At 41.9% G+C, this 22,468-nt stretch overlaps 1 protein-coding gene across 1 annotated transcript in view; it reads right to left on the bottom strand.

The window, feature by feature from the left end:
- Window positions 1-22,468, bottom strand: part of PNCK (pregnancy up-regulated nonubiquitous CaM kinase) — a 97,205-nt gene that overhangs the window by 1,812 nt on the left and 72,925 nt on the right. Inside the window, exons 4-11 of the mRNA XM_069748296.1 lie at window positions 19,645-19,719; window positions 17,197-17,335; window positions 16,209-16,332; window positions 11,446-11,521; window positions 9,574-9,686; window positions 7,199-7,277; window positions 1,912-1,999; window positions 638-760 (exon numbers count right to left, since the gene is read on the bottom strand). Coding sequence (XP_069604397.1) covers window positions 644-760; window positions 1,912-1,999; window positions 7,199-7,277; window positions 9,574-9,686; window positions 11,446-11,521; window positions 16,209-16,332; window positions 17,197-17,335; window positions 19,645-19,719 — 811 coding nt within the window. The 3' untranslated portion in view covers window positions 638-643. The remainder of the gene's footprint in view (window positions 1-637; window positions 761-1,911; window positions 2,000-7,198; window positions 7,278-9,573; window positions 9,687-11,445; window positions 11,522-16,208; window positions 16,333-17,196; window positions 17,336-19,644; window positions 19,720-22,468) is intronic.

Below are 22,468 nucleotides of genomic sequence, written 5' to 3'. Positions count from 1 at the left end.
ACTCTTCAGAGCCCAGATTCTTGGGATCAGCAGGGGTTCCAGTGGTTGGACTCGAAGTGATTGGGATGTTGTCCCCTATCAGTTGATAAGTGATAACTTCCGAATCTGAGAATACCCATTTAATAAAGGGAGGTCCGGGATTCTCTTCTATACCCCAGAATGAAGGGCAGCTACATCTCTCGCTCCGGAGGACATGTTCTGTCCTGCATTATACAGACCACCCTTTTATTTGAATGGGCACTATGTGATGCAAAATTTTTCCTGTGGTGGTGCTAAATGGAAATTATACACTACCTTGTTTCCCTACAGTAGGGGGGATACCATTATCAGTTTAATATCAAGGAACCCTTCTAACAAGTAAGGATTGTCTAAATTGGAGACCTCCTTTAGCATTCCAATATTTCTTTCATATCATCTACATGTCATGACGTTCACATACGCAAAAATATGTCTATGACTTTCGTAATCTCAGAAAAGTTGCATTTTCTAAATTAGGACATGTCTATGGTTGATCTTTATGATGGAAACTTTCTAACTTCTTGATAGCAGTTAGAATTTATTTTTGAGGGACACATCTAAGGTTCCCTCTATCCACCCAACATCTGGTTCCCATTCTTCTCTATTGTCACCATCTCACCTTTAATCACCATTTATCCTTTTGATGCGGGACGGCTTGTCCTTGTGTTTCTTCCGTTTCGGTCTCGGCACTTTGACCCATCTTAGTGATGTGGCGCAAAAATGACGTTGCGTTGAAGGCCCTCTAAATTGATATATAAAGACAAACATTAGTTATACATCACTATGGCCATGACTAGGGCCATATTACAGCCAGATTACAGCCCTATCTTCAGGGCAAGCCCAGTTCAGACAGTGCTCGCACTGGGAATCAGAAGTAGCAGAAAGCCCTCAAAATGCAAAATGAGGTCAGGGTTCAATGAGGTCTTGGGTGCACTGAAGCCCCCCCATTTGCAAATTATAAGGGCTAATTCCCATATATCACTATATAGCTGGTTTAATGTTTACTTTGTGAGTGACAGACTCCTTTTAACCACTAGATGTGGACCTTGGACTCCCATCTATCAGCACGATGTGGTACTCTTGTTCCATGTTTGAATATAGCAGGGTTCGGGCATGTGGACTGCCACGTCATTCATTCTTTTTGAGACTAGCAAGGCACTATCGCAGGAACATAGATCATGCTCCACCGCCACTGCACTTAACTGGGGGGGCTTAAGTCTACCAGTCTGCTGGTCTAAAGCCCCCAACACACTTTAGATAACTGTCAGCTGATCATTTGGCAGGCAGCTATCTTGCCGACTCCTCCATACACAAAAGTGCTTGTTTCAGACAGCTAGGATAGCAGCTTGCCTCTAAAAAAGCTTGCCTCTAGAAAACAAAACGATTGTCAGTCCAAAATCGGGCATGCTGGCTCCTTATCTCTCCTGACATCATCTGTTGAGGTCCCTCATACACTTTAGACCGATCAACAGCGGCGGGTTTGGCCGAAATTAGTCCAACATGTATAGGGGCCTTACACAGATCTAGTACTTTTCACCCATCCTCTGAATGGGTCATCCCTTCATCTGATCGGAATACCCTTTCAAAGATGTCCTGACCATTAAAGCATCAGCCCAGTATTCAACATTCATCTGATAAGATGCACCCAAAACTAAAGATCGGATTATAGAATCCACGTTGGAACTGTTGGTTACATTTAATTAAATACTATAGATTCAGCAAATTTCAGTATAAACCAACATGGAGTGGTCTTCCCTACCTGGTCACCAATAATGTAGACCCATCTGTGCAATGTTGGTCCCATAATGGGGCCTACAAGGTAGTTTACACATGTATCTTCCATATATTCATACCCAAGATACATCCCTCTACCACCAACTTAGCTCAACTCACCTTCCATTGACTTCTGGCAAAATTTTTCTGGATTTGTTCACTTACTGACCCATGGATGTCTCTATCTAGAGCGGTGTCTCCAGAAATCCTGCGGAATGTAACATGGCATCATTTGTCAGATCACCAGAGAAGATAGGTGTATGTACTCCTCCTGACTATAGTCACAGTGAGCACCATGCAGACTAAATTTTTGGCAGACATCATCCTAGCCAACTGCCTGGTGCTGATCCAGTCCCAGGAAAAAAAAAAAACTTGGGAATCTGGGCCCCCGATACAAGGTGGGTTAGGCACTATTGTTGCTTGATGTTTAGAATTATAATCTCCTATTTCTGTTTTGTGTGTTCAGCTCTGATGCAGATTTATGTTTTTCTGTGCCAACAAACTACAAACAAACCCTGTTTGCAGTCTGATCCAGCATATTCACATGTTTACTGTGACGATACACATTAGAAAAACTTGTGCCATTCAAACCAGCCAATATTGCTGTGATCAATTTTTGAACCCCCCTAATGTTAGTTTTCAGGAAAAAGAAAGATCAGGCATGTTGGATTTCAACATGTCTGATCCTTCGATCCAGCATCATAGTGTCTGAGAGTGGCTTATTCACCTCTGACCCTTAAAAAAAACGATATATAGTCATGGCCGAAAGTGTTGACACCCTTGAAATTGTTCCAGAAAATGAAGTTTTTCTCCCAAAAAATGATTGCAATTACACATGTTTTGTTATATACATGTTTATTTCCATTGTGTGTATTGGAACAATACAAAAATAAACAGAGAAAAAAGGCAAATTGGACATAATTTCACACAAAACCCCATAAATAGGCTGGACACATTGTAATATTTGGTTGTGCGCCCTTTGGAATAAATAACTACAATCAATCGCTTCCTATAACCATCAACCATCTTTTTACACAGCTACACTGGAATTTTGGATAATTATTCTTATGTCAACTGTTCCAGGTCTCTCATATGTGAAGGCGCCTTCGCCCAACACCAATTTAAGATCTCCCCACAGGTGTTTAATGGGATTCAGATCAGGTCTCATTGCTGCCACTTCAGAACTCTCCAGTGCTTTGTTTTCATCCATGTCTCGGTTCTTCTTGAAGTATGTTTGCGATCATTGTCGTGCTGAAAGACCAATGACCTAGGACATAAACCCAACTTTCTGACACTGGGCACTACATTGCGACCTAAAATTCTTTGGTATTTTCAGATTTCATGATTCTTTGCACACAGACAAGTCAATCAGTGCCAGAGGCAGCAAAACAACCACAAAACATCTTTGAACCTCCACCATATTTGACTGTAGGTACTGTGTTCCTTTCTTTGTAGGCCTCATTCCCTTTTCAGGAAACAGTAGAATGATGTGCTTTACCAAAAGGCTCTATCTTGGTCTTATCTGTCCATAAGACGCTTTCCCAGAAGGATTTTGGCTTACTTGCATACATTTTGGCAAACTGCAGTCTAGCTTTTTTATGTCTCTGTGTGAGCAGTAGGGTCTTCTTGTGTCTCCTGCCATAGTGTTTCATTCAGTCAAATGTCGATGGATAGTTCACACTGATACTGATGCACTCTGAGCCTGCAGGGCAGCTTCAATTTTTGGGGACCTTGACTGGGGCTGCTTATCCACCATCTGGACTATCCTGTGTTGAATCTTGTATCAATGTTTCTGCTGCCCAAGTCCAGTGACATGGGTTGTAAACATCTTGATTATGTTGAGCACCGTGGACAAAGGAACATCAAGATCTCTGGGCATGGACTTCTAACTTTGAGATTGTTGATATTGTTCAACAATTTTGTTTTTCAAGTCCTCAGACAGTTTTCTTTTCCTCTTTCTGTTCTCCACGCCTAGTGTGGCAGACACAGACACACAATGAAAATATTGAATCAACTTCTCCCCTTTTAATCTGGCTTCAGGTGCGATTTTCCTATTGCCCACACCTGTTACATGCTTGAAGCAAAGTTTACCCAGAATGTTGACAATTCGGTCAAGCCAATTTTGGGGGTTCTGTATGAAATTATGTACAATTTGCCCTTTTCATCTGTTTTTTTGTGTGTTGTTCCAGTACACACAAATTATATAAACATGTGTATAACAAAACATGTGTAATTGCAATAATTTTCAGAAATAATACTTATTTTTCTAGAGTAATTTCAAGGGTGTCAACACTTTTGGCCATGACTGTATTCTCAGCTGAGCTGAGCTAGTGTATGGGTGCTAAGTGTATGATCTCTTGGGGTCCAATCCCTGAGAAAATAGGTGTCCTAAAGCCTATGGGAGCAGTGAATGGAGCAGTGTTCACGCATGCACACCATCAATGGATTCAAACAGGGACCCTGGGATTGCCATTTTTGGAGTGTGGCAGGTCCTAGCAAACTAACCCCAAGTGATCATATATTGATGAATTATGTGATACATGTAGTTAATGGGAAAACCCATTTAAGTGTATGGCCTGTTTTTGTCTCCTCCATCTGACTGTAAATTATTAAGAAAAGGGAGTTTAGGGAGTCAACTACAGGATCAGACTACCCAGGCAACTTGTATGTTAGGTTTATGGGTCCATAATTTGGCAGCAGGATGTATAATACCACCGAGAAACCAAATTGCGCTGGAAATAGAATTCTCATTACGGAATATCGATGACTCGTGTCTCCAGCTCTGGGACCTGGTTGTCTGTATTACATCATATTTCTTTTTAATGATTTTTTTTTTTACTAGAGGATATATACAAAGAAACATGTATCAAGTGGAACGACTTTATGGATCTAATAAATATAAAAATAGAATTTGCTCTAAATGTCTTCTATTTACTCATCACATAAAACATAAAAACTCATTTCATTACAGTCGCACTGCCCGCTCTCCCAGAATGCAGTGGGAGCAATGCCGGGAGTCGTGCCAAGCACCATGGGGCCGCAGGACGCTGGCTTGTTGTGACGGATGAAGATGTATTTTTCTGTTTCAATACAAACAGAAGAAATGCAGAAGCAAAACATCGGGGAATGCAGAAGATAATTAGCGGGAAAGTAAAAAAATAATTGTGTGTTCTGGTAAGGGAGCGCAGTTATCATAAAAAGAGACGTGGGGTAAACGGGGCCAGCCTCCTACCAAACCTGGGCAAATGCCCCGACCTAGAATGAGCGCTAAAAACATGCTGAACTCTGAAGGTTGAGCGGAACAATAACCATGGACACAGAACCCCAACAGTTCATCCCCAAATTATGGGACCTCATAACACCTGCCCCATAAAAAAAAAACCCAAAGAGCTGTAATAGTCTCATGCAAAAGTAAATGTGTTACCATAGCTCTGTAATTGCCAACATTTATAGGAATGGCCACTTGAATATGTAATCAGAAAACAACATATGGTTTAAATCAGTTTTTTCTGTTAAAGTATTATTATTTTTTTCCATTTTTCTTTTTCATATCTCGATCTCTATTGAAATGGTGAAATTTTCACTTTGGACACTAAGGACTATTTCAGACACTTCCTATCATCACTGGCAGGAGTAGAATGACTGATAACACCTCTATATACAGTAGATAACACAGGATCCACCATTCACAATAGGTGATATCACAGCTCACCTCCTCCTCCTGTACAATGACTGATAACATCTATATACAGTAGATAACACAGGATACACCATTCACAATAGGTGATATCACAGCTCACCTCCTCCTCCTGTACAATGACTAATAACTCTATATACAGTAGATAACACAGGATCCATCAATCACAATAGGTGATATCACAGCTCACCTCCTCCTCCTGTACAATGACTAATAACTCTATATACAGTAGATAACACAGGATCCATCAATCACAATAGGTGATATCACAGCTCACCTCCCCCTCCTGTACAATGACTGATAACACCTCTATAAACAGTAGATAACACAGGATCCACCATTCACAATAGGTGATGTCACAGCTCACCTCCTCTCCCTCCTGTACAATGACTGATGACACCTCTATATACAGTAGATACCACAGGATCCACCATTCACAATAGGTGATATCACAGCTCACCTCCTCCTCCTCCTGTACAATGACTGATAACACCTCTATATACAGTAGATACCACAGGATCCACCATTCACAATAGGTGATATCACAGCTCACCTCCTCCTCCTGTACAATGACTGATAACACCTCTATATACAGTAGATAACACAGGATCCACCATTCACAATAGGTGATGTCACAGATCACCTCCTCTCCCTCCTGTACAATGACTGATAACACCTCTATATACAGTAGATAACACAGGATCCACCATTCACAATAGGTGATATCACAGCTCACCTCCTCCTCCTGTACAATGACTGATAACACCTCTATATACAGTAGAGAACACAGGATCCACCATTCACAATAGGTGATGTCACAGCTCACCTCCTCTCCCTCCTGTATAATGACTGATAACACCTCTATGTACAGTAGATAATACAAGATGCACCATCCACAATAGGTGATATCACAGCTCGCCTCCTCGCTCTTTCTGCACAATGACTTGGAGTCTAGATTAGCCTTAGTAGTCAGTATGTAAAATACAACTGTTAATACAGATGACGGTATGTTATGAAAAAAAAATTGTCCAAAAACAGAAAATATGCATTTAACATAAATCCTGATTTAAAAGTAGGTCATTTTCTGATGACACATTCCCTTTAAGGACTTATAAATGGGGTTATCCCAATGAACTTAACATACCAAGACTAAAAATAACCAACAAAATAACATAGCTGTTAGCCACATTTTGATAGCACATGATGGGAGCTATGGTTCAACGAAAGCTGGAGAACTGCAGGCTAAAAGTTGTGGTTATTAAAGGACCAAGAACGGGTCTGTTTTTTTTCCTAGAAACAGCGCCACTCTTGTCATTGTTGTTGTATTTGATGTTGAAGCTTATCCATAGTCACTTAAGCTGCAGTACCCATCATGGCCAGTAGATAAAAGTGGCGCTGTTTCTATATAAAAAAAAGACAAACCTTGTTTATAATCTGATACGACGTCAATAAGGTGCCGTGTTACAGAATATGAGATATTGAGGAGCTGGGAAAGCATTCACGGCGGTGATAAAACATAACTGCGCTCTGCCCGCACTCCAGCCGACTGCCTTTTGGCACGGGACTATAGTACGTGCTTGAGAATAGAGGAAGGAAATAAGAGGTTCGTTCTCATCGTTGAAGCTTCTCATATAAAGTGTTGGCCGAGTGCCTGGAACTAGGACGATGTGATAAATCCATAGACAGATGAGCAGATGAAGGCCGTCTTACCATGGATGCTGCAGCGCCTGCTCACAGGTAAACCGCTTCTCTGGTTCCCTCTCCAGGAGGTGCCGGATGAAATCTTTGGCTGGAAGACAGAAGTGACGCCCTGTGTTAAAGAAGTGGTCCATTTTGGGAAATTCCTCTTTTGGTTAGATGAGTCTGAGAACCTGGCAACAAGTGTGCAACCTCTCTGCAGCACCTCCGCAGGTGGAATGAAGCATTACATGGGAGTCCATTAAAATCATGCTGTTTGGTCCTCCAGAGCAAGAGACAATCTTTTCAATTGCTGTTTTATTTAAATAATTAATAATAAGAATATCACGGCACTCAGTGTCTACTGGAGATGCTCCAGTCTTCAAAAAGTATATTTTCCATTAATTCAACAAAATGCATAGTAAGGGAAGGATATATCGTATAAGTGCATCTTGCACTTTTTTGTTTTTATTTGTGAGTTTTTGGTGTTTTTTTTGCCTGTTTTTCATTTGCACCTTATTTTTTTTTTTTAGTTTACACCTTTTTTATAGTCCATTTTATATGTGCTCATCAATGTTTTTATATGTTTATCATTATGAGTTTCGGGTGTTTTCAGTCATTTCATTATTTACAACATTAAATTGGAAATTTTTTGCGCATATGTTCTCCATCTCCCCCCTGCCCAAGTGATTAAAAATGGTTAAAGAAACTATTAATGAACATTTCAGATATTTTGCAAAAGTCATGAACCATGCCCACTATTTTGACATAAATGTCAACAAATACAAGACAATAAATGAAAACCCTGCAAATAATGAATTGGAGCCTAAGTTTACATCCTCATAAATGGGTGGTCCCAACTGTTGAGCCTCTGTCCGCGCCCCTTTTAGGCCATAAATAAGGTTCCTTGCTTTGGCCCTTCTTAAGCTGGCCATGCACATAAGAGCAAAGTTTGGGAAACCCAACTGATTTCGTAGGGATCCGCAGACTTTCATATGTGTATACAGTCATGAGAATAACTAAGTACACCCTCTTTGAATTCTATGGTTTTCTGTATCAGGATATAATAAGAAAAATCTGGTCCTTAGAAGTTCTAAAAATTTGGCGAGTACATCCTCAGATGAACAACAACAAATTACACCATGGTACCATTTACTTAACAAAATCTAGGCCAAAATGTGGAAAAAAATGTGTGAAAAATAAAGTACACCCTTACTGCTTCCATAGGAAATAGGAGTCAAATACCATTGATTAATTGTTGATCAGAAAATGTAACCACCAGTATAAAAGCAGAAGCTTTGGCAGTTTGCTGGTCTGGAGCATTTAGATGTGTGTTAGCACAATGCCAAGGAGGAAAGAAATCAGCAACGATCTTAGAGAAGCAGTTGTTACTGCCCTCCAATTTGTAAAGGGTTTTAAGGTAATTTGGTGATTTCCAAGAAATTTGGAATCCATCATCCTTCTGTGAGAATGATTATTCAAAAGTGGAAAGCATTCAAGACAGCTGACAATCTTTCCAGGAGTGGATATCGCAGCAAATTCACCCTAAAGTCACTCAGAGAAATTTCAGGAATCCAAGAGTTGCAGCTCAGACTCTAAAGGCTCAACATGTTTAAATCTTCAAGTTTATGATATTATAATTAGAAAATGACTGAACAAGTATGGCTTCTTTGGAAGGAGTGCCAAAAAAAAGCCTCGTCTTTATAAAAAGAGGTAGCATCTGAAGTTACCCCAACACTTCTAGAACAATTTCCTTTGGAAAGATGAGACCAAAGTGAAGATATTTGGCCATAATCGTTTACTCCACCAATCAGCAAACATAGCATATCAGCAGAAACACGTAATATAAGCTGTCTAACGGTGGTAGATAGGTGATGATTTGGTCTTGATTTTACAGACCCAGGTCCTCAACACCTTGTAGTCAATGAGTTGAGCTTTATTTTTGGAGCAAAAAAGCTATGGTTTTATTAAAAAAAATCCAAAATCAAAAGAAATGACTAATTCATCAAGAAATATTCCTATTACATCAAACACTAAAATTCCTGTAGATAACACCTGTTCTCCTGCCAGGATGACTATCAAGGAATTAGTCCTCGAGTCAACATGACTCCTGTGAAGGAACCTCTAGGCGCACTGGCATCTCAATGCCCAGGAGATCTCATTATTTCATCTAGTTCAGACGAGAACTTTTTTTTTTGTAGCTTAAACCTTAATTTCTTGAGATTTTCTGTTTTTCTTTTTGCTAGATATATAAAGGTTATCCTTTTACTTTGAGGGAGTTTAAAACATTTGGCTTGGAAAGTGGCAGAAACATGAGATGAAAGGTTTTTCAGAATAGAATATTTTCATGAATTTTTTTTCCAGAAAATGGTAAAATGGTTCGATGACTAGACACAAGGGTACCGTACCTGATTCCGAAATGTCATCCCAGTATGGGGAATCAAATTCATACTCTGCCTTTAGGATCTGATTAAACAGCTCAGAGTCATTTTCGTCATAGAATGGTGGGTATCCACAAAGCCTGGAGAATGGTACAACGAGAAGAGACACATGCGTCATCAACAGTATCTTAGCTTACAGGATCATCCTGCCTCAATGGAAAAAAGGATTAAAGGGTTATTGCCAAAAAATTAAATTATGGGTAGGGGGTAACTCGCTGATCGCTGGGCATCCGACTACTGGGACACCCATTGATCCTGATATTGGTGCTCTAGAACCCCGAGAACTGGCCTGTATTCCATTCATTGTCTATGGGACCCCTGAAGAAGCGACGGCGAAACGTGCGCTGGGGTGACCAAGCTTTATATATTATTCTTATATATATTTATATGTTTACTACCCACATGTTCTCTATACTTTTCCTGACCTTCTTTGTTGTCTATCCTATTGAGCCATCTGGGATTTATATCCTTCTTTTTGTTTCAATGTATTGTACTAAGAAAACTACTTAGGACTTAACTTTTTCACCATAGACTCTGTATGAAGGATTAGTTCAACTTACTTTTATCTAGACCTATACAAGGGCAGGCAGTCTGATACAATTTTATGTTGGGTATTTGTAACATTAGCATAGGCAAACCTTTCACCTGTGTATACCAGAGATGATGGGTGCTTCCCCCTTCTGGGCACTCTGCTCTTTTATAGATCTTCTATGTATCATTTAAAATGTGTTAAATAAAAATTGATTTTATATTCCATTTTCTGGTTCTCTTCATCGGCTGTATTCATCTATGTCCGAGTTTCTGGTTGTAAGGTATTATGTATACAGCAGTTTAATGTGTGCACCCTAGAGCCTGTTCCTTGATCACTTTGTAACACTGGTATGTGTACCACTAAATATATTGGGACAAGACAGTATTTCATCTATTTGTAACTTGGAATGGAGAGTGGTATTATTTATTCACACTATAGTACAATTATTTTGCTGGTATTTTGGCAATTTTACTTTCCATTTCCTTCCTTTATCATAAAACCTAAGGGGAGGCTACCACACCTAACTAACCCGGGGTCCTCCAAATATCTCAGACGGGGAGCGTGAAAAATTATTGGATGGCTACATCAATCATGGCTGTCATTGAAGGTAGTCAATTTAGTATGGAGATGAAAAAAAACTCATAAAGTAGAGCAAACCAGCCACACCAGAAACCCATCTGTATACAGCACTGTTTCGGGTTTCTTGCTCCTCATCAGTGCAACACAAGGTCCTGGTTCACTGAATGAGATGCTTTAGAAGCAGCTCACAGAGGAGACGCAGCTCGTATAGACACCTATTATCAAAGGCTGGTGTGGACTACTTCGCATATTTTTTTTCCCATGGATCATTAGCTTGAGAATAAGTCTCTGAGTTGAATTTAATCAACTAGAGAAAATATCCCCCCTGAGGTCTGTACTGATGAGGGGCGAAAACTTTGAAACAATACTGTCAACAGTCCCGGGTTTGGCTGGTATGAACTTCTCTGCATATGGCGAGATCAACTCGTAAGACTAAAACAAAGACATGAACATTTGTAGGATATTAACACAAGACGTGCCAAGCATACTTTTTCTTTAAAGAAGAATATTAATTATATCTTTGTGCATTTCACCCTTTCTTTTTTGTCCTATATGGAAATTAAGGATATTCTTGACTGTTGGCACCTCGACTAAGGAGCAGTGACCACAACCACTGAGAGCGTTTGGTCAATAGGCCAAAGATGGACCTTTATTTGCCAAGGACACCACAAATCTTTCTGATGACTTTGCTTACATGTGACATAGAAAGATTCATGTGAGATACTCACAGAATGTATGAGATGACCCCGATGGCCCAAACGTCCACAGCTTTTCCATATGGCTTCTGCTCAAGCAGTTCAGGGGCTACATATATCAAAGAAGAGATTAGAGAAGACGAGTAAATGAGGTCCCTCTACACTTTTTAGCTCCAAAATAATCTCATGTCCCACAACTGGTTTTCAACATGTTACTAATGGTTGACACTAACCACTTTAAGAGCTACACAAGTCAGCAATAAATAACGTACATACACCTATATTGTCAGCGATAAATCCATACACCTATAGTGTCAGCAATAAAGACATACCCCAATAGTGTCTGCGGTAAATACTGTGCATACACTTTGTGTCAGAGATAAATACATACACCTATAGTACCAACGATTAATACAAACTCTTCTAGTGTCAGCGATAAATACATACACCTATTTTGTCAGTGATAAATGCATACACCTATATTGTGAGTGATAAATACATACACCTATTGTGTCAGCGATAAATACATACACCTATAGTGTGAGTGATAAATGCATACACCTATAGTGTCAGTGATAAATACATACACCTCTAGTGTCAGTGATAAATACATACACCTATTGTGTCAGTGATAAATACATATACCGTATATACTCGAGTATAAGCCGACCCGAGTATAAGCCGACCCCCCTAATTTTGCCACAAAAAACTGGGAAAACTTATTGACTCGAGTATAAGCCTAGGGTGGAAATGCAGCAGCTACTGGTGAATTTCAATAATAAAAATAGATCATTATTTCCCCATAGCTGTGCCATATAGTGCTCTGCGCCGTTCATTATTGTCCTATAGCTCTGCCCCATATAGTGCTCTGCGCCGTTCATTATTGCCCTATAGCTGTGCCCCATATAGTGCTCTGCACCGTTCATTATTGCCCTATAGCTGTGCCCCATATAGTGCTCTGCACCGTTCATTATTGCCCTATAGCTCTGCCCCATATAGTGCTCTGCACCGTTCATTATTGCCCTATAGCTCTGCCCCATATAGTGCTCTGCGCCGTTCATTATTGCCCTATAACTCTGCCCCATATAGTGCTCTGCACCGTTCATTATTGCCCTATAGCTGTGCCCCATATAGTGCTCTTGCACCGTTCATTATTGCCCTATAGCTCTGCCCCATATAGTGCTCTGCGCCGTTCATTATTGCCCTATAGCTCTGCCCCATATAGTGCTCTGCGCCGTTCATTATTGCCCTATAGCTGTGCCCCATATAGTGCTCTGCACCGTTCATTATTGCCCTATAGCTCTGCCCCATATAGTGCTCTGCACCGTTCATTATTGCCCTATAGCTGTGCCCCATATAGTGCTCTTGCACCGTTCATATTGCCCCATAGAAAACTCTGCCATTGTCGCTGCTGCTGCTGCTGCAGTAAAAAAACAAAAAAAAAAAACATACTCACCTCTCTTGCTTGCAGCTCTCGGCGTCTCGTCCCGGCGTCTCTCTGCTCTGACTGATCAGGCAGAGGGCGCCGCGCACACGATATGCGTCATCGCGCCCTCTGACCTGAACAGTCAGAGCGCAGAGACGCCGGGAAGATGGAGCGGCGCCCGGCGGCTGGAACGCGGACAGGTGAATATTACATACTTACCTGGTCCTGGCGTCCGGCTCCTTTTCCCGGACAGCTGTCTTCGGTGCCGCAGCTTCTTCCTCTATCAGCGGTCACCGTTACCGCTGATTAGAGAAATGAATAGGCGGCTCCACCCCTATGGGAGGTGGAGCCGCCTATTCATTTCTCTAATGAGCGGTCCCACGTGACCGCTGATAGAGGAAGAACTGCAGCACCTAAGACCGTGGGACGGCAGGGGGAGCGCCAGGATCGCTGGAAGCAGGTAAGTATGCCTCAGCACCCTCACCCCCTCACCCGCCGACCCTGCCACCCACCTTGACTAGAGTATAAGCCGAGAGGGGCACTTTCAGCCCAAAAATTTGGGCTGAAAATCTCGGCTTATACTCGAGTATATACGGTACCTATAGTGTGAGTGATAAATGCATACACCTATTGTGTCAGTGATAAATACATACACCTATAGTGTCAGTGATAAATACATACACCTATTGTGTCAGTGAGAAGTACCTACAACTATAGTGTCTGCGGTAAATACTGTACATACACTTATTGTGTTTGTGATAATTACATACACCTATAATGTCAGCGATAAATACATACACCTATAATGTTAGCGATAAATACATACACCTGTAGTGTCTGTGATAAATACATATACAGCTCTGGCAAATATTACGAGACCACCACATCAAAACCCTGTCATGGGCAGCCCAATCTCCACACCTGAACCACATTGTAAACCTCTGGAATGTAATCAAGAGGATGATGGATAGTCACAAGCCATCAAACAAAGAAGAACTGCTTACATTTTTGCGCCAGAAGCAGTGTGAAAGACTGGTGTAAAGTGCAGCGCCCCAGGGTCCTGGTCATTGCAGTAATGTCATTTTCCTCTAGGCGAGAGTGATATTACGTTTGGAGGCAAAGAAGGACAACTGCATCCAGGTATCACAAACATGCAACACATTTCACACTCCAGGCCACCAGGGGGAGCTCTGCTCCTATTTATTAGGTCACTCCCCACATAGATAAAACTGGTCGCCTGTAGGGAAAGTTAGTCAGTCGCTGGCGGAGCTCAGCTCAGCTCAGTGAGTTGGTCTCTGACAGGGGTGGGATCCTGTCAGAGAACGAAGGAGAAAGTACACGGAGCTGTGCATGCCCTAAGAGAGAGAGGGTGAAGTAAGTTGTAGCAAAGGAGTGGATACCAGAAGGGGACCAGCCCTGCACAGGCTGCCTCCTTCTGAGGTGCAGAATCCCGGTAGATGATACATCGAGGGAGCAACAACCTTTATGCCTTGCTCCAGAGACCGGCAGGACAGCTAATTTCAACTTACCTGTCCGCCCTACACCCAGGAGGCACGGTGGCAAACTGTGGAGGCCGGGGCATGCTAGAGTCCCTATAAACAGCCTCTAGCCACCCGTCATATGGGTTTGTCCTATCCTATATGGGGGACAGAGAGAGAGACATTACATCTGTGAGAACCTTATGTGAAGCCTTAGGCAGTAAGGGACTACAACACTGCAGCGCAAGGGAACGCTACTGATTTCCACCTGGATAAGGGGACTCTGGATTTGCCTCCAAACCGGCCGGACTCTGCCTACCCTGTGATCTGGTACTCTGCACTGTGGATGCTGAAGTCTTCAGTAAAGGTAAAGAGACTGCAACCTTGTGTCCTCGTTCTTCACTGCGCCTCTCACCATCCACCATCTACACACTGGGAAGCCCTGGGGATATACTTCATCTGTGGGAAGGTATACCAACTAGCTGCCATAAAATCACCCCAGCGGACCCCTTAAAGCAGCGTCGGTCACCCTGACGGAATACCACAGGTGGCGTCACGAACATTCCCCTTAAAGACCTTCCCCTTTTACACCGACGTCCCAGGGCCACGGACCGGGTCAGCCACCGTGACATCCCCTTGTGAACCAAAGGACCCGGTACCGAGTACCCTGCTGCCCTGACGGGGCGATCCAAAAGCATGCCAAGACGCATGAAAGCGGTGATTAAAAATCATGGTTATTCCACAAAATATTGATTTCTGAACTCTTCCTGAGTAAAAACATTAGTATTATTGTTTCTGAATGATTATGAACTTGTTTTCTTTGCATTATTTGAGGTCTGAAAGCACTGTTGTTGTTGTAATTTTGACCATTTCTCCTTTTCAGAAAAAAAAAAAAGCAAAATGTATTGCTTGGAAATTCAGAGACATGTTGTCAGAAGTCTATAGACTAAAAAAAACAATTTACAATTTACTTAAAAATATACCTATAAAGAGAAAAATCAGACAAACTTAATTTTTGCCAGAGCTGTACCTATAGTGTCAGTGATAAATCCATACACCTATAGTGTCAGTGATAAATCCATACACCTCTAGTGTCAGTAATAAATCCATACACCTCTAGTGTCAGTAATAAATCCATACATATCTAGTGTCAGCGATAAATACATAAACCTACCTATAGTGTCCGATATAAATCCATACACCTCTAGTGTCAGTAATAAATCCATACACCTCTAGTGTCAGTAATAAATCCATACACCTATAGTCTCAGCGATAAATACATACACCTATAGCGTCAGTGATAAATACATACACCTATAGTGTCAGTGATAAATACATACACCTATAGAGTCAGCGATAAATACATACACCTATAGTGTCAGTGATAAATACATACTCTTATAGTGTCAGTGATAAATACATACACCTATAGTGTCAGTGATAAATACATACTCTTATAGTGTCAGTGATAAATACATACACCTATAGTGTCAGTGATAAATACATACACCTATAGTGTCAGTGATAAATACATACACCTATAGAGTCAGCGATAAATACATACACCTATAGTGTCAGTGATAAATACATACACCTATAGTGTCAGCGATAAATACATACACCTATAGTGTCAGTGATAAATACATACTCTTATAGTGTCAGTGATAAATACATACACCTATAGTGTCAGCGATAAATACATACACCTATAATGTCAGTGATAAATACATACACCTATAATGTCAGTGATAAATACATACACCTATACCAAAGACTATGCATGTGCCGTATTAAAGGCTATGTTCCTCTCTGAACACTATTTTACAGTCTTCATAGTATAAGACATGCGATATCACTTAATATGCCATAAAAACCCCTTGAACAGTCCTTACCCACATAGCCCGGTGTCCCACAAGCTGTGGCCATCATTCCACCATCTTCAATCTTAGACAGGCCGAAGTCACTGATCATGATCTTTGAGTCCTCAAAAGGAGTTGCATAGAGCAGGTTTTCTGGCTAAAGGCATCACGATAATTGCAAATTAATGGGGGAGTCATTCAGAATGTACGAGGAGCCTGTTCGTTAAAATTATAATATATGAAAGCAGATTCCTGGCCTAAATTCATGGAGGTCCTCGCCTCGTCCTACTTATTCCTTGAGCAGGTTCTTTTGCCATATTTGCAATTCAATGGTTCCAGTAGATAGGGGAAACCATGCACAGGTTCCCACCTCCCATAGATCTAATCCATGAAGAACATGGCTGATATAAGGATCCATCAGATATTGGACCCATTGACCCTACAGGTTCTGCATCCTACTTCCCAGTGCCCGTTCCCAACATTATAGGGACTCGCATTAATCCACCTTCACTGGTTACCTCCATACTTTTTATGGAAGCCAAGTAAGCATGATAGTCCCAATGCTGACCCTACTCATGGTAGAAACATCTATGGTTTATGGAAGCCTCTACATGTATGCAGACTTCCGGCATCTCTTGTATACTCTATGTACAGTTTATCAATACATAAAAATTCAGGAGACCTCTGTGTGACCAGATACTCCAGAGCTTCATTCACAAGCCTGCTAGCTTCCGAGCTGAAATCCCTTAGGATCGTTTTTTGGCTGTCCGCACCAAGAATATACGGTAATATCAAATGGTGAAAAATAAATAACTAAAAGTAGAGTGAATTCTAAAAGCTTAGCTCTTAAGGGGTGTTAATCAACATCTGTTCACTTTTTTATTGAAAGCCAGAAGAATTAGGAATACAGCTCTGGAGTATAAACCAGGCCATAAGTAATGCCATATATTTATAAAGTGGCCTTTTATGTATATAGTAAAATTATAAACCTCGTATTAGATCCATATCTACAGTTCATTACCTTTAAGTCACGGTGCACAATTCCCATGTTGTGCAAGTATTGGACAGCATCCAGGACTTGTCGGATACTCTGACTGGCGTCCTTCTCCGTGTAATATCCCCGCTCAATGATACGATCGAAGAGCTCGCCGCCTGTGACACTGTGAGATACAGAGATGTCATGATTCACACTGGTGTCACGGCGGTGAATTATCTGCCACTAAAAGCCGCTGGGATAACAATACAGGGATTTCCGGGCATGTGAGTCACTCGGAGGAACCGCTATGTGCATGTGGATTAAATGTGCTTCTGCCAAGGACCCGTAGGCAGCAGATAATGAGACCTGCCCGGCTCACTTAATCCACTCTCTTCCTACCTAATTTGAAGCCACAAGCTGCATTTCGCCATTAACCTTTTCCATAGAGGCTGTAGAACTGATGTCATCTTCTTCTAGGAAGTCTTTTCCCTTGGCACATCGAAGAGTAAAGAAATAGATCTGTCCACCAGCGGGGTCCATATAGGAAAGGGTCGGTGACACAATTCGAGTCTACACTATTATGGACTAAGAGCCGCATTGTCATATTGTTCTTCAATAAAACTTAACGGGAGTGTCCATTAAACATCACCATGATAGGTGACAAATATATGATCATTGGGTAACTGGCTGATCATGAGAATATGGCTCCTAAAGTTCCCTGTGTGACGAATTTGTTAGTGAGCATGTGCAACAGACAGTGAATGGAGCAATGGTCGCACATGCTCACTAAGGATTCATTCACACTTGGTGGTCTCAGCGGTTGGACACCAATACATTTATTGTTTATCCCCTTTATTGAATATTTATACACTTTATAGGACACCCCATATTATTATCAAATTTAATATTACTAGACATGAGCAAAAGGTTTTGCAGGACCCTGGTCCAGCGGTCGTAAGTTAGTGGCTGCCAGAACAAAGCCTTGCAGACTGATCCATACCTGCTGGCATCTCCAGCGCCTCGTCCGATTTGTATTCTCAGACTGACATCATGTATGTGTCAGGACCTAACAATGTTGCCGTACAGGACCTATAAATCAGAAGAGATGCTGGCAGGTAGGAGGCATTCTGGAGGACCTTGGTCCAGCTGTCAGGCTATAATATCTAATACAGGCATAGGCCTGTACTCCCTCCTGCTTTTCTTTGGCATTCTAGGACTTATAATGTCGTCCAGGCAATAAGCTTGTGGGTTAAATCCTCATATTAAGTCTTGTTTACTCCCCACTTTGAGCCTTAGGCTGGGCTTTGCACTATTTAAACCTCTAGCTCCCAGCTTCCATTGCCAGTTATAGGTTTAACCTGACCCTGGTTAAGTCCTAGTACCTCTTTTTCATTGATATTCCATTAGTGACCTTGGCCCGTGCTGTCACCATTCTGCGTCCTTGATCCTTTGTGTAATATCCTGTTACTGACCTTTGGCTTGTGTTCTAACCATTCTACTGCCTGATGACTTTGTTCCTATCTTGACCTCTTGTACTTACCCAGCTTTCTGACCGTCCTCTGCCAGCCCACTTCACCGGTCAGCAGCCACTCCGTGGACTCAACCTAGGGGCTCTGTGTCATTATTTGTGGGGAAGGGGGGTTAAGCTACTAGCTGAGGTCAATAATGGATCCTTTGTTTTGATTATTTGAATTCCTGACTCACTGTTGAGAGTGGTAACTAAGGGGGTTAAACAGCCAAAATCTGCATCATCTGCCAGTGGGCGCTTGCTGTCAATCATACTCTTTATTAGCATGCCATACAGTTACGGGGCTGACCCTTAACAGCAGGCTTCCAGTGCTGTAAAGCTGCGGTGTGGTGGCAAAGAATTAATAAGGTGTATTCTATAGGAATTAATAATGGGGGCATGCTGCTGGCATGATAGTGGGCACTCCACCTTTACGTTTCATTTACTACAGAGGCACGTGCTTATTACAGTCCTGCAAAGGCAAGCATCGGAGACCAGGCAACCGCTTGTGCTTCTGACCAGAAGGGTCGGTTCTTGCTGGTTGCACACCCCTTGGGTAGGGAGTCCAACAGTAAAATTAAGTCTCCTCTCTTACCTAGGTGTCTCTGCTGGCACATACTAGATGTTCTGGTCCTTTTCTCCTCCGATAGGAGATAGGGGTAAAAAGATGCCAAAATGGGTTGTGTGGGATTGGAATAATTATCCTGTATCTATTACTGTCCCTTTAAGAACAGTATAAAATCAACCAAAGACGTAACTTCAAGCCCTTGCACTCAGATGCATTTGGTGAACCAAGACCATCCACTTTCGATGTGCAGTTCTAGTACCAATGTTGAATTGGGACAACTGAGTCCCATCTGGCACCGGGGTCTGGGTGGGACTGCATGCACAGCATCCTCTATAGGTTCATCACAAGTGGGAATATCACGTTCTATGATGTTTCTGTAATATTCACACGTATTACATAGGACGGGGCAGTTACTTACAGCTCCATGGCCAGGTACAGATGACTTGGGCTCTCGTGGATATCCTGCAGGGCCACAATATTTTTATGGTTAATCCTACAAAGATACAAAAATACAATATATGCAGCATTATAAAGGAGAAGGTGTGAAGAAATTGGTTTCCCTCCTTTCTCTTCCTTTATAAAATGTATTCCACCAACTAATCCAAGGTAATTTCTTATTAAACTGTCTGGTCAATTTTGCCCACGGGGGTCAGCTTTTGGCGATCACAGCAACATTTTTTTTTCTTTTTCAAAGAAAGGGTTTAGCGCAGAATAATGGGCATAGGACCAGTAAGAGGTCGAGTGTCGCTTTACTGGAGTTCCTCAAATGAGTAATTTACAGAATACAAAACAAGTATTTGAGGAATTTTCCCATAGTCTGACATGTCATAATATATATATATAATAGGGGTCACATCCCCATTTTCAGATCAGAGGTGGTGGTATATGTGTCTTCTCTAAGAGTTCCCAAGAGCAATGGTGGTACAGTCTAGTAGCGCTCTTATAATGCAATGGAGCAAGCTCAATAATAATAATCTTTATTTATATAACGCCAACATATTCTGCTAGCCTTTTCTAGCAACTGCAGTCCCACTAATACTGCATCGCTAGCACTGTTGCTGTTGCTTCTTCCGATGAGGTTCTGGCCAGAGATGCTATATGGCTGGGCCTTACACTTCTTCTAACATTGCGTGGCACAATGTAGCCCGGGGCTTGCTAGCCCCAAGTGAGCTGCACGGGAGCCCAGGCCCCAACTGAGAGCTTTCAAGAAGTCCCTCCTGTCTTATCCCACCGTGTCCCTCCTATGTGAACAGTAACCAATTACTATGCCCCATCTAATGGCCAATCTGAGGTAATAATCCCTTTTAGCATTATAGCCCTATCTAGTGGCCAACCCAGAGTAACTCACTTTCCCTACTAACCAGTGAATGTAAATACACAGCAGTAATGCACATATAAACAACATCATGAGAATAAGGGATGTTTGCACGATCCCGGCACATCCCTTACAGTGGCATAAGTTAAAGGGAATCTGTCACCCTATTTTAGGCCTATAAGCTAAGGACACCGCCATCAGGGGCTTGTTATGGAATGCTGTAGATAAGCCCCAGATGTAGCCTGAAAGATAAGAAAAACAAGTTAGATTATACTCACCCAGGAGCGGTCCCGCTGCGGTCTGGTCCGATGGACGTCGAAGGTCCGGGTCCGGCACCTCCTATCTTCATACGGTGACGTCCTCTTCTTTGCTTCCTGTCGCGGCTCCGGCGCAGGCGTACTTTATCTGCCCTGTTGAGGGAAGAGCAAAATACTGCAGTGCGCAGGCGCCGGGAAAGGTCAGAGAGGCCCAGCACCTGCGCACTGCAGTACTTTGCTCTGCCCTCAACAGGCCAGATAAAGTACGCCTGCGCAGGAGCCGCGACAGGAAGCAAAAGAAGAGGACAACATAGTATGAAGATAGGAGGCGCCGGACTCGGGCCTGCGACGCCCATCGGACCGGACCGCACCAGGACCGCCCCTGGGTGAGTATAAGCTAACTGGTTTTTATCATCTTTTAGGATACATCGGGGGCTGGAAGAGATGTACAGACCTCACATACAGCCTATACTGCTGGGAAAGACACACATAGGTCACATCCAGCCTATATTACCTGGAAACTTCACATCCAGCCTATATTACTGGGTGAGACACATACCCCCCATCCAGTTTATATTAGAAGTAAAGACACATCCAGCCTTCATTACTGAGACCAGCCTATATCACTGAGACAGACAGAGACCTCACATACAGCCTATATTACTGGAAGAGACACAACTATCTCACATACAGCCTATATTACAGAGAAAGAAACTCCCTCTTGAGAAAAACCTGCTACAAAGTGCATATCAAGATGTCTGATAACAAATGAAAGATGGAAGATTACAGCCTGAAATTTAGTGCAATTTTATTAACTAAAGATAATGCTAACATACTGCATGTGAAAAATAAAATCCCATCTCAAAGTTGTCAATAGCCTTTTCTTTATTTTTTAATTTCTATAGTTGTCCGTAGCCTTTCTTTGGTCCCAATAAAAAATCTGCAACAAGGCCTCCAACTATGTACATTTGTAACATAATGAAAACTGATGCCATAATACGTGGGTGCTCATAGGTTCCAAGACTTGTGTATTTTCAGCTATTAGTCCTTAAATCTTTGCAGCGGTGCTGTATGCTGAGACACAAAGTTTCTTCTCCATAGTACTGTTTAATAACACATAATTAATGCCATTTTTGTGATATCTATATTTTCCCAGTCTCTGTGATCACACGCACATAATTATAAGGTAGCTGGTTAAGAAAAGAAAAAAAAGGTTGGACGTTGGTTTGAGTAATTTCAGCTTTCCTGGGAGACCTGAGAAACGGCTCAGAGTTCCGAGGTTGCCATGACAACCATAGAAGTTCAGGTTTTGGGCACAAATAAGAAAGAGCTATAGAAATGCCGAAAAAAAAGATTAATTTTTGATCAGATAACAGCTCGCAAGACTTTCAGAACGGCGAGTAAGCACAAGACTGATTTAAAGGCTTGTGGAGGTACACCCTTCAGCAAATCTTTAACGATGATGATGATGAAGTGCTTTTTTTCCTTTTTAAAATCCGCCATACGATCCCAGAGATACGGCCATTTTATTTACTGCTAATTTTTAGCATTTTTACCAAAGAGGTGTGGTTCACAGGATCCTCTGGGGCGTGTCTCTAGGCTGCTCTGCAGTATTACACTGTGAGCACCGCCCTCTTGGACAAGTCCATAAAAATTTGCCCTGATTAAAA

The sequence above is a fragment of the Ranitomeya imitator genome, chromosome 2 (genome assembly GCF_032444005.1).
Source record: "Ranitomeya imitator isolate aRanImi1 chromosome 2, aRanImi1.pri, whole genome shotgun sequence".
Lineage (NCBI taxonomy): Eukaryota > Metazoa > Chordata > Amphibia > Anura > Dendrobatidae > Ranitomeya > Ranitomeya imitator.
This window is presented reverse-complemented; position numbering and strand designations above follow the sequence as displayed.